Below are 12,889 nucleotides of genomic sequence, written 5' to 3' on the forward strand. Positions count from 1 at the left end.
TGTGTTTCCTGTAGACAGCATATGGAAGGATCCTGTTTTTAAATCCATTCTGCCAGTCTATGTCTTTTGATTGGGGAATTCAGTCCATTAACATTTAGTGTTATTACTGTTTGGATAATATTTTCCTCTAACATTTTGCCTTTTGTATTATATATAGCTTATGTGATTTTTAAGATTTGTTTGAACATCTTTAATTAGCTGTTTCAACTTCAGGATATCCTGAAGATATCCTGCCTTTCCTATCCTGCCCAGCAGGTGGAGCTTGTCAGCCTACAGCTCCTCACCAGTATGGTGTGATACCTTTAATTCTTAGCAGACCCTGTCCCTGCCAGGGGTGTGGCATAGACAGGGGCTGAGGCAGAAGAGAGCTTTAAGCTGTTTCTGTTTTCTAGCCCCTGGGGTCTGAATTCTCTGAAAGAGAGTCATCACTTGTGATGGGCCCTGCCCCACTCCTCTTTTGTTGGTGAAGTTATGTCCTTTAGGGAGTTCTCTCTTTCACCAGACTAGTCACTTTCTTTCTCAGACATACCTTGACTCCACCCTTGCCTGGGGCAGTGCTGACAACTGAAAATCCTTGGGGCTTTTAAAAAATGGAGTGTTAAAAAGTTAAAAAAAAAAAAAAAAAAGGAAAGGAAAAAAAGCCAGTACCCAGCTCCCCCACCCCCCACCCCCCAATTCACCAATAAAAAGCCGGAGTTGGTACTCAGCTCTATGTGCCCCTTTTCTCTTGGGACACCTCCCTTTTCCAGTAGTCTGAGCTTGGCCAAATCAAAAAGTCTCTGTTTCTTGTTTTGTTTCGTTTGTTTGTTTTGGTCAGCTCCACCTCCTCTCTGCTGGGAGAAACCTCTGGGTTCCTTTCATGTATGCTCTCGGTTTATCTGTGCTTGGAGCTCATATTTAGCAGCTGTAATTTGTTAATTAAATCCACATTTGGAACTAGCTTGAAGTACCTTCCCTTGTTTCTAGTAGAGATTGCTTCTTTTTTCCCCTAGGGAAGTGACTCCAATCAGCCTGCCATGCCAATGGGGAGGGAGTTTGGGAGACTCCATGGTTTGGGAAACTTTACTAACAGTTCTACCCTGTGATCTTGGCCCCTCCACCCATTTCAGACGTGTACGAAGTATGCTTGGTCATGGAAGTCCCCCAAAGAGTTGTTTCCAGGCAGTTCCTGGCTATTTTCTTGTTTTCTTAGAGGACAAACTAAATTTCACACCTTCCAACTGTGCCATCTTGCCCTCTGAACTCAAAATTAACCAAATTAATTTTCAATAATCATTAACACTCTTATAAAAATACTTAAATGACATCCCCAGGAGACATTCTATTAACTGTCATTGGGAAAGACATTTTGTCTAAATATTAACTCACTATAATAAGATCTTATGTTTTCTCTTTCCCCTAAAACCTGGAGTATTAAGAGCATGGAGTCCAGTCTCTCTAAGAACATCAACCAGTTCCATTCCCCTATCCCTATTATTGAGAGTCCTTTCCAACATGAAATAGGCATAGCCCATATATCCACTAAATACTGGGAGAAGGATCAAAGGAGGAGGAGGGGTTATAAGAGAGAAGATAGGATTTAACAAATGAGTATGACTGCTCAATCATTATGTTGATATTTCTTTTAGTCTCCAGTGTCTTGGAGCAGCTAGAAGGAAAAATCTAAAATTGTTGAACTGTAACCCATACCATACTCTGAAATCTGTTCTAAAACTAGTTACAATGTACTTGGAAACACATTGCTTTTTTTTGTATATATGTTATATTTCACAATTTAAAAATGTTAAAAAATAAAAAAAGAACATGGAGGCAGGAAACCAAAAGGATTTCAAAAACTTCTGTAATATTTTTAGGACAAGAGATAAACCTTTACAAGCGTTTTATCTCGAAGATCAAAAACCAAAGCACACATGGGATTCAGTGGTAGAATGCTCGCCTTCCATGCAGGAGGCCTGGGTTTGATTCCCGGATCACGCACCCCCCCCAAAAATTAATTAAAAAAAAAAGTATGAAGACCTCTGAAAAATACAACTTTTGCTCATGGCAGAGTTGGAAAGCTGGTTTTCAAAAATCCCTGGTGGTGGTAATACAGAATGGTTTATAAATGCTGTAGGAAGTGGAATGGCTGAGTAACCAAGACAAATGAGGGGGAGAACTTAAATATTAGCCCAGAAGTCAAACAGGAAGGAAAACTGGGAAATCTTGCAAACACAAAGAGACTTTTAGACTAGAAAGGAAATGCTTGTCTTGAGAACTTCCATTCGCAGTACATTTCTAAGCACTGGGCATTCTCTTTAGTGGCCATGATATATCAGCCCACCAGTAGATGGCACTCTAACAATTGGCTTCCAGGAGAAGACAACTCTAGCCACTCTTAGATTTTCCAGTGGTTACACAAAAATGCCACCTCTCCTTATCCAATTTAAGCTCAGATTGGATAACGACCTGCTCCAATTTTCCAGCACATTGAAAGACTTATTTCACAAGAAGGCAGCAGTTTCAGTGGGGCGTAAAACCTAATGAACATACAACAAGAACAAGGGAAGGGAGAGGAAGGATGGATGGTTGGGTCTATTTGGTAGAAAGAAGGAAACAATGCAGGGAAGGGAAGGGTTGGGGGGTAGAAATAAAAAGGAATGAAACAAATAGAAAAATACACCTCTTGAGGACGCCGTGGATGCCACTTACATGTGGGGTGGCAGTTCAAAGAAATTCACGCCTTGACAAAGTTCCATCTGCTTCATGGTGTTGATTCCAAGATCCTGGTAGGGATTCACGGACACAAGGAGGGCGCCAACGTATGTCTAGAGGAATGGACAAAAGCACTTGTGAGGAATTCTACCACGCAAATGGCTACAGCAAAGACTGCCACACACTCTGATTCCCCCAGGCATTCATTCAGTGCTGGGGATATGAGGATAATGAAGACTGGTGGGTCTCTGCTGTCATGGCGGGATGGGGGGTGGGGGATGGCAGCAGACAACCAAAGGCTCAAGATAGCGTCAATTTGAGATAAGTACTAAGAAAGATGTAAATGGAGTAACACGAGAATGAATGACTGAGGAAAGCCACCTTAGCTAGTGGGCTTGGCAAAGGCTTCTTTAAGGAGGTGACATCTGAGCTGAGATTTGAAGGATGAAGAGGCAGCCGGGAAAGAAAGGGCAAGTGTGACAGGCTGGCTGCACTGGAGGCCAGCGTGGCCTAAGCCCAGTGAGTCGGGTGCGGCTGGGAAAGATGATGTCACAGAGGAGTGGGGTTCAAATCAAGCAGAAACTATGGGCTGCCCTGATGAACTGAGGTTAAAATGCAATGAATGGGGGAGCGGGGGTTCCCCCAGTCCCTGCACTGACACGAAATATGAGAAGAGTACATTTCTATGGTGTTTATGCAAAAGCAAAGAAATGCAATGGATAGTCTTTAAGGGGAAAATGCCATGATCTGATTTTTGCTTCATAAAGATCTCTCTGGCCCCTGAGCGAAAGCAGGGGGAGTATATGTACCAGCCATCGAAATCCGGCAAGCACTCTCACCATTGGCATTTATTTCTCTAGGTTTCAATAGTTCATTCTATTAATATGCAAAAGCTTTTCAAATCCTTACTGTTGGTACATAATAAAACACTAAGACTTCTTGGAATATGATTATGAATATAGGAAGCTCCAAGTTCTCATATAGAAAATACAACCACTTGGGTTCCATTGGGTCTAAATACATCTCGTATTTTCAGATACAGGATTTGTTGTTGGTTTGCATTTCAGAGTCTCACATACTGAAAATACCAAAGCCTACATTAAGATTATGCTAAAAACATTCTAACTAATATCTCCAACCTCCAGAGAAAAGTCAAACAGAGAATTGGAACAGAAAATAGTATCTTGACAAAAATTCTACATTGTTCCATTCAGCAGAAATCCGATTTCCTGGGGGTAGAATTTAGTTTCTGAAATTTATCTGTTCAAACCTGAAACATTTAGCATTGGTCATGACCCCATCGTACCATTTATGCTTTTCCATACCATGTCATTTCTCCTTTTGCTTACACGTGACATCAGTAATTATAAATCAGTATCAGTTAAGGGGGATAACTCAGAAAGTCAGGCTATTGGAATATATATGTTAGGAAACACCTTGCTCATTTTTTCTGGTAATCTTGGTTTCAACATATAGGTTAGGTCCCAGGCATCATTCCAGACAAAATAGCTACAGGGCAAATATTTTAAACTGCTTCTGACATCTAATGTACTCTTGGCTAATACTAATACATCCCCAATAAAATGAAACAATTTCACTAACACCCCTCTCCCCCGCTCCCTCACTATGGAGTTTACTGTAAAGGAATTCACCTGAAAATAGACCAGTGAAATCAGGGTACGGTGATAAATAGAGAACTTAATAAAAATTGGCTACGACTAAGAGTGACAAGACCAACCTGAGAGGGTTTCTGATAAAGTGACATGGTCAGGATCCTTGAAGAGTCACAGGATGTGGTGAGCATCTCTTATATTGCTGGCTTGGGATCTCTTCCTCCTCTTTCTAACAAACTCCTTTGAGAAACCCTCTTCCCAGCTCTCTGTTTGCTCAGCAGGGTGCTGTCCCATCTCTCAGCTGCAGGGTGGGCCTAGGGTAACTCTAGTTGGCCAACCAGAATATGCTTCACCCCTAGCCATGAGGACTGGGCCAATCAGAGCCAACTGCTATCAGCTCTAGGCCATTTACTAGAACTTTCTCTTGGAAAACATACTCTCTTCCCAATAGCATCATCAAGGTGATAAAGCCTCAGCCTGGATATGCTGTCAGCCACCTCACCACCATGCAAAAAGAGGCCACCTGAGAAGGAAGTTGAAAACAAAGGAAGACATGGTCTGAGCCCCAAGACCAACTCATGGACCTTAAAATTGCATAGTCAATAGGTACCCTTTTGGGGCTTCGGCCTCTTTAAGTTGGTCTCCTCTCACCAACAGCCATGAAGGTCTTAACATCGGAGGACCAAAACGAATCTGCCAGTGGCCCTGTGATACCTTCCTTTAATGGTTACCCTAACCGAGTGAGATTGCTCAAGATCATGAAAGCTGTAGACAGAGGGAGGGAATAAGCCCTCCAGGAAAATAGTGAAGAAATGGGTTCCGTTACATAGATGAGGTTCTCGTTGAAACGTTTGCGAAGATTGTCCACAAAGGCAGCTTCGCCAGTGTGCGCATCCAACAGCACAAAATCCTGCACCCCGACCTTGTCCCGAGTGCTCAGCGTCCCTTCTATGTGCAGACGGATGTGCCTCCTCCTCGCCTCTCCTTTCTATGGGCAACAGAACATTCCTCAGCAGCTCGTTCATTCAGAAATTTCCATCGAGCCTCGAATACGGAAATAGCAAGGCGGGAAACCCTAGTAGAGAACCAGTCTTCAATGATGGTGTCTTAATTATGAGTTTACAGTCCTGTTAGGGACACAAAAAGATGAAGATGTAGATGATCATGGTGATGAGGACAATGATAGCAATAGCAGCAGGCAGGAAATGAGTGTTGGCCGCGTCAGACATGGTCCTAAATGCTTGACGCGTCGTATGTTCTTTTTTCTTTCTTTCTTTTTTTTACATGGGCAGGCACCAGGAATCGAACCCGGGTCCTCTGGCATGGCAGGCAAGCGTTCTTGCCCGCTGAGCCACCATGGCCCACCTGCATCATATGCTCTTTAACCCTCATTCCTACTCTGTGAAGCAAGTACTTTGATCCTACCTATTCTGCAGATGAAGAAATTGAGGCACGGGGAGGTTCTAAAGCATGACCAAGATCTGCTAAAAGGCAGAGCCAGGTATGAACCTAGACAGCCTGGCCCCACAGTCTGCTTTCCTGACCCACCATGTAGTAATTACATGTTAATTGCCTAAATTCACTGTGTAACTCCCAGATGAGGGGTACACAGACTGGTGAGGACTTTTGGTTAGAAAAGGGATTTCTTGGTTACAGAGGAGTATGCAAGGAAGGACAAACTGGAAAGGGGGCCCCTTCCCCAACGCTCATATTCAGACTCCACTAGAGAAGATATGGGTGCCACTGGATGGCAGAGAATCTCACTGGGTTGCTGGGGCCAGATCTGGTTTATGGTCACCAGGGCATTGCTGGTGGAAGGCCTGATACTGTAGTGTTTGAGTTGGGAGCTCTGTGGGTAACAACCCTCTTGGGCAAGGGTGAGCATGCAGAAGGAGTTGGGGTGCTGCTCCCTGTTGAGGTTACAAGGTCACCTGGGTGCTCTGGGAGCAGTTAGGGCATGTTCCCACACATGCATCATTGTATGCAGCAGAAGCAAGAAAAACCAGAAGTTAGAAAAAGGAACTAGGAAAAGAAATCCCCAACTACAGTGTTCGTTCCGTGCCCTCTAGAGACAAAGATTGACATCACACTTACCTTGAGAAGAAAGACTTAAAGAGTCCAGTTTGCTATCACAGAGCAGATACTGAAGGGTGAATTGGAAACTGAGAGCAAAGACTAATAACTGACACATATGGATACATGCAAAGAACTAGAATAGCAAAAGCAATTTCAAAAAAGTAAAACAGTGAGAAGACTCACACTTCTTATCCTCAAGTAATCAAGTCTGGACTTCAGTCATCTGATCTTTTAAAAAGATACCAAAACAATTCAGTGGAGAAAAGGAAAATATTTTCAACAAGTTGTTCTGGGACAACCATTTATCCATAAGGAAAAAAAAACTGCACCTCAACCCCTACTTCACACACACTATATATGCATTAACTTGAGATGGCTCTTACACCTAAGTGTAAATGCAAAATCTATAAAGCTACTAGAAGAAAACAGAGGAGAATATCTTTGCTTCCCAGAGGAAGGCAAAGTTGTCTTAGAAAGGACACAGAAACATAACAAAACAAAAAAAAAAGAAAGAAAAGAAAAGTCTGCTTCACCAAATATAAGACTACTCATCAGAGACACTGTTAAGAAAATGAATAAGTCACAAACTGGAAGAAAAATATTCACAAAATACATACCTGACAAAGGATTTATATGCAGAATAAAATAACTTCAGTGGCTCAAAATAAAAATAAAAAAAAAGACAAACCCAATAAAAATTGGGCAAAAGACATGAATGAATACTTCACAAAGAAAGATACACAGATAGCCAACAAGCACGTAGAAAATGATTTAATGCCATTAATTGTCAGGGAAATGCAAATTAAACACAGAAAGAGATACCACCAGAAGCATTGAAATTTAAAAGCCTGACAATACCAAATATTGGCGAGTATGCGGAGCAGTTAGACCTCTTTTAAATTGCTGGTAGGGATGTCAAGTGCAAAAAGTTCTGGCAGTTCCTTCTCAAGTTAACTGTACTCCTATCCTTTCACCCAGCAACTCCACGCCTAAGTAATTCCACAAGAAAAATGAAAACACATGTCTGCAGAAAGACTTGGATGCAAATGTTTACATTCACTTTATTTGTAATGGTCAAAAACTAGAAACAGTCCAAGTATTTCTCAACTAGAGAGTAGATGAAGGCACTGTGGTCCATCTGGACAACGAAATGCACTCTGCAATGAAAGAATTTCACTGCTGCCAAGACAACTGGATGACTCATACTACATCAGGCTGAGTAAATGAGCACAGACACAGAAGACAACGTACTGTGTGAGTCTATTTATGTGACGTTCTAGGACAGGCAAAACTAATCTACAATGAAAACCATGAGAAATTGCTGCCTAGTTTGGGTGGGGGGATTGTCTGGGAAGGACATTCTTAGAATGATAGACATGTTCTCTATGTTGATAGGACTATGAGTTAAATGGGAGTGTTTATTTATCAAGATTTGTTAAGAATTTGTACATTTCAAGATCTGTAAATTTTTGCCAAGAGATGGAAACAGCCAAAATGTCCATCAATGGATGAGTGGCTAAACAAGCTGTGGTATATACATAAGATGGAATATTATGCAGCCGTAAGACAGAATAAAATTATGAAGTATGTAACAACATGGATGGACCTCAAGGACATTATGCTGAGTGAGATTAGCCAGAAACAAAAGGACGAATAATGTATGGTCTCACTGATATGAACTGACATTAATGGATGAACTTGGAAAACTTCAGTTGGTAACAGAGACCATCAGGAGATAGAAATAGGGTAAGATATTGGGTAATTGGAGCTGAAGGGATACAGATTGTGCAACAGGACTGATTGTAAAAATTCAGAAATGGATAGCACCATACTACCTGGTTGTAGCACAATAATGTAAGTACACTGAATGAAACTGACTGTGAGAATGATAGAGGGAGGAGTCCTGGGGGCACAGATGAAACCAGAAGGAAAGATAGATGATAAAGACTGAGATGATATAATCTAGGACTGCCTAGAGTGTATAATGATAGTGACTAAATGTACAAATTTAAAAATGTTTTTGCATGAGGAAGAACAAAGGAATGTCAATACTGCAGGGTGCTGAAAATAGATGGTAATTTATATTTTAAAGCTTTAACTTATGTGTTAGACTAAAGCAAAAAATGTTTATTTGGTACAAAATTTGTATTTTGACTAGTGCATTTCCTAATATAACTCATGTGGACAGCTTAATTGAACACTATAAGTACATGGAACCTTGAATAGGGCATGAGATTTTGTAAATTTGTCCAGAGTGATGCCCTGATAAATCCCAGAGTAATTTGAACAGTGAATAAAAAAGTATTTGCAAAGTCCCCTTGGGGGAATAGTGAGAAAGGGGGAAAATTCAGCTTCTCCAAGTGGAGAATTCTTGATATTCTCACAAGCAGTGTGGACAACCAAACAATAGGCTGAGCCCCCAATTTCGGGGTTTGTTCATATGAAACTTAACCCCACAAAGGATAGGTCAAGCCTACTTAAAATTAGGCCTAAGAGTCACCCTCAAGAGAACCTCTTTTGTTGCTCAGATGTGGCCTCTCTGTCCAGCCAACACAGCAAGCAGACTCACCACCCTCCCCCTGTCTACGTGGGACATGACTCCCAGGGGTGTGGACCTTCCTGGCAACACGTGACAGAAATCCTAGAATGAGCTGAGTCAGCATCAAGGAATTGAGAAAACCTTCTCAGCCAAAAGGGGGAAGAGTGAAATGGGACAAAATAAAGTGTCAATGGCTGAGAGATTCCAAATAGAGTTGAGAGGTTATTTTTGAGGTTATTCTTATGCATAATATAGATATCACCTTTTTAATTAAGGTGTAATGGAGAGGCTGGAGAGAACTGCCTAAAAATGTAGAGCTATGTTCCAGTAGCCATGTTTCTTTCTTTTTTTGTTTTTTAGTTAAAAAAATTTTTTTAAATACCAAAAAACACCAAACACAAACATTCTTAACTTTTGATCGTTCCGTTCTACATATATAATCAGTAATTCACAATATCATCACATAGTTGCATATTCATTATCATGATCATTTCTTGGAACATTTGCATCTATTCAGAAAAAGAAATAAAAAGAAAACAGAAAAAAATTCATACATACCATGTCCCTTACCCCTCCTCCCCTTCCTTGATCACTAGCATTTCAATCTAAATTTATTTTAACATTTGTTCCCCCTATTATTTATTTTTATTCCATATACTTTACTTGTCTGTTGATAAGGTAGATAGATGGCTATTGGATGTTTCTTGAAGATGATTGTATAATGATATAGCTTTCCCAATGTGACTGTGTGATTGTGAAAACCTTGTGTCTGATGCTCCTTTTATAAACATATGGATTAAAAATAATCGGGAACAAATGTTAAAATAGATTTAGTAGACTGAAATGCTAGTGATCAATGAAAGGGAGGGCTAAGGGGTATGTTATGTATGAATTTTTTTCTATTGTCTTATTTCTTTTTCTGAATTGATGCAAATGTTCTAAGAAATGATAATGATGATGAGTATACAACTGAGATATTGTGAGTTACTGGTTATATATGTAGAATGGAATGATCATATGGTAAGAATGTATTTGTATGTTGGTATGTTTAATAAATAAAATTAAAATATATATGTGTAAATTTTAACAAAAGGCAGAGTGAGGAGAGGTTGGGAGCAGATAGAGGTATGAACGGAAACAGAATGGCAGAATATAAATGAGGTTGAAGCTGGTATGGGGAAATTATTCTACCATTCTGTTTACTTGGTATATATTTGAAAATTTCCATAATAAAAAGTTTTTTAAAAAGAATGGCCGCCAGGTGTCTCCCTGCACTAGGCAAATGGAGCTAGAATAACTAGAATCACCAGGCTCCTGCTCCTGTAAACATGAATTTCGATCAAATAATAGTGGTGTCAAATATTCACATTTAAAGTTTGTTTTAGAAGATTCATTGTTTACCGTTCACATTTTGGTTGACAATCTGCCTAGTGCTTGTTTTAACTTTTTATTAGAAGTAACACAAATACAACTCAAAATTCTCATTTTAACCATTTTCAAAGTGTACAGTTCAGGAGTATTAGTTACATTCGCAACATTTTGCCTCCACCACCAGCATCTACTACCAACACTTCTTCATCACCCTTTCCTCTCCCCCCTCGGCACCTGGGAGCCTGTAATCTGTTGTCTGTCTCTGTGAACATACTTATTCAAGGTATTTCATATAAGCCAGATCATACAATATTTGTGTTTTTGTGTCTGGGTTATTTCACGCAACGTGATGTCTTCAAGGCCCATCCATGATGTTGCATGCACCAGAATGTCATCTTTTTTTTCTTTTTTTAACTTTTTAAAAAATTGTATATCATATATACAAAGCCAAGAAAGAAAAAAGCCATAGTTTTCAAAGCACTCTTCAACAAGCAGTTACAGGACAGATCCCAGAGTCTGTCATGGGCTACCATACCATCCTCTCAGATTTTTCCTCCTAGCTGCTCCAGAACATTGGAGGCTAGAAGGAATAAATATTTTTTTTTATCATCACGATCAACTTTTTTTGTGAAAAATAAGATACATAAGTCGAGACCTTGACCTATGCCTGCTGCCCGTGAGGGTTGTTGACTTGGCCACAGGAAAGAACTCGAGACTAGTCGGTGTGTCTAGCTCAAAACTTTTATACTCGCTCGAAGGACGATGAGCACAGGCCTTCTCCAAAAGAAGCAGCGGTCTGAGGTCCGGATGTTTATATTATAATGACTGGGCTGGGGCCCTCTCCGCTCTGGCTGTGCCAGTAAAGGATGGATGAGCTGTACTTTTGATTGGTTCTTTGCAGCCGCTGACCTGAGTGAGGGCTCAGTATGCGAGTCCAGGTAGGGGCGAGTGTGACAAAAGGGGCTTTTTGTATGGGTCTTACAGTCAGTTCTCCCTTCTCCTCCCTTATCTAACCTGCTTCAGTTCCTTCTTGGCCAAAAACATGATGAATAAGAGACAGATGAAGAGAACACCGGAAATCCAAGAGAGAGAGAGATGCTCTTGTTACATCTAAAAGGGAATTCCCTCTTTGGGATGACAGATGCTTCCCACAGGACACTGCTGCACAATCCCATAGATCAGAGATCCCTAACTGGCTGCCTACAGGGACCCGGCAGGAATGGTGAATTAGTGAAACGGCCAGGAGGCAGGGACTGGGTTGGATCAGGATGGCTGGCTAGCCAAGACATGTGGCCACAGCTCAGCTCTAACATCTTGACAGCAAGCATGAATTAAGGGCCCGTGTCTCCAGACCTTTATGGGAAATCCCGTGGCCCATATCTGGCCTTTATGAGACTCTAGATTGCAACCTCGGCAGCAGACACTCAAAAATATGACGAGCCTTTCTTTCTCTTGGATGGTTTAGACAGCTCACTCATTGGAAGGCAAAGGATTCAATGAGGTCCCATCAGGACTATTAGTTTAGAAGCATCAGCTACTCAATGATAATTTGGCCATTTCACCTTCTATATAATCTAGACCTTTCTTGACCAGTGTGTGTGTGTGTGTGTGTGTGTGTGTGTGTGTGTGTGTGTGTGTGTGTGTGTGTGTGTGCGTGTGCACACGTGGGGAGGGGAGAGTACAATGTGTGTAAAGATGTGTGAACCTGTGACAGAGACAGATGTGCCTGCCAAACACTCCATGGGTTCTCTTACATTTTCAACCCTGCCCTGCAGTGGGTATAATCTTGTGATTCTTCTAACCAACAGTTTATTAGCAGATAAGCTGATGGCCTCCTTGCTTATCAGAATGCCTATAACACCTTCTATGTAGATTCATAGGCCAGCAATATTTCCAGTTTGTCATATATATATATATGTACACAGACATATACACACCAAATATATTATATATATATGCACATATCATATATATAAAAAATCAGCCATTCCTCCAACTGAGCTCTGGTTTCTTTCACTGGTAAGATAGCAGGTACCACAGCTGGGCACTAAGGGAACTCACTGTTACTATCTCTTGTTACTGTTTCTAAACCTTTTCTGTAGACAGCACGGCTAGGAAGTTTTGTGTATGTGTATATTTTAATGAAATACATGATGAGTTTATTCTGATTCACCAATATAAATACCTAATCTATAAGTTTGCACTTAACCTCATCTTTCTCATATCTTTTCTTCTTTCTCTCCCCCCCGCCCCACATTCCAGTTCAATGACATTTTTGCTTGCCTTATCCTATACCCAATAGTCTCAGAAGAGCAGTACCCACGTTATCACCAACATGATTACTGAAAATAGTTTGAAATGTTATGAATTGCTTGTCCTTCAGGCATACTTCACTGGGATTGCACAGACACATTACTGTGTTTTTAAGTTCCATTAAAATAGTTGCACTCCGTGGGGGGTATGCTACCAACCAGATGCATGTTTAAGTTCATTTTACTTTTTTTTTAGGGATTGCTTATAAATTTAATTTGTTTTATAATTATGTAAAATATTTACGTGGTTCCAAAGACCAAAATAATGCACATTCAAAGAACTGACT

At 40.7% G+C, this 12,889-nt stretch overlaps 1 protein-coding gene across 1 annotated transcript in view; it reads right to left on the reverse strand.

The window, feature by feature from the left end:
* The window catches only part of MYO1H (myosin IH), a 104,665-nt gene that overhangs the window by 57,575 nt on the left and 34,201 nt on the right, over positions 1-12,889 (reverse strand). Inside the window, 2 exon segments of the mRNA XM_077159322.1 lie at positions 2,689-2,804; positions 5,131-5,292. Coding sequence (XP_077015437.1) covers positions 2,689-2,804; positions 5,131-5,292 — 278 coding nt within the window.

Source organism: Tamandua tetradactyla, chromosome 5 (assembly GCF_023851605.1).
Source record: "Tamandua tetradactyla isolate mTamTet1 chromosome 5, mTamTet1.pri, whole genome shotgun sequence".
NCBI classification, from domain to species: domain Eukaryota; kingdom Metazoa; phylum Chordata; class Mammalia; order Pilosa; family Myrmecophagidae; genus Tamandua; species Tamandua tetradactyla.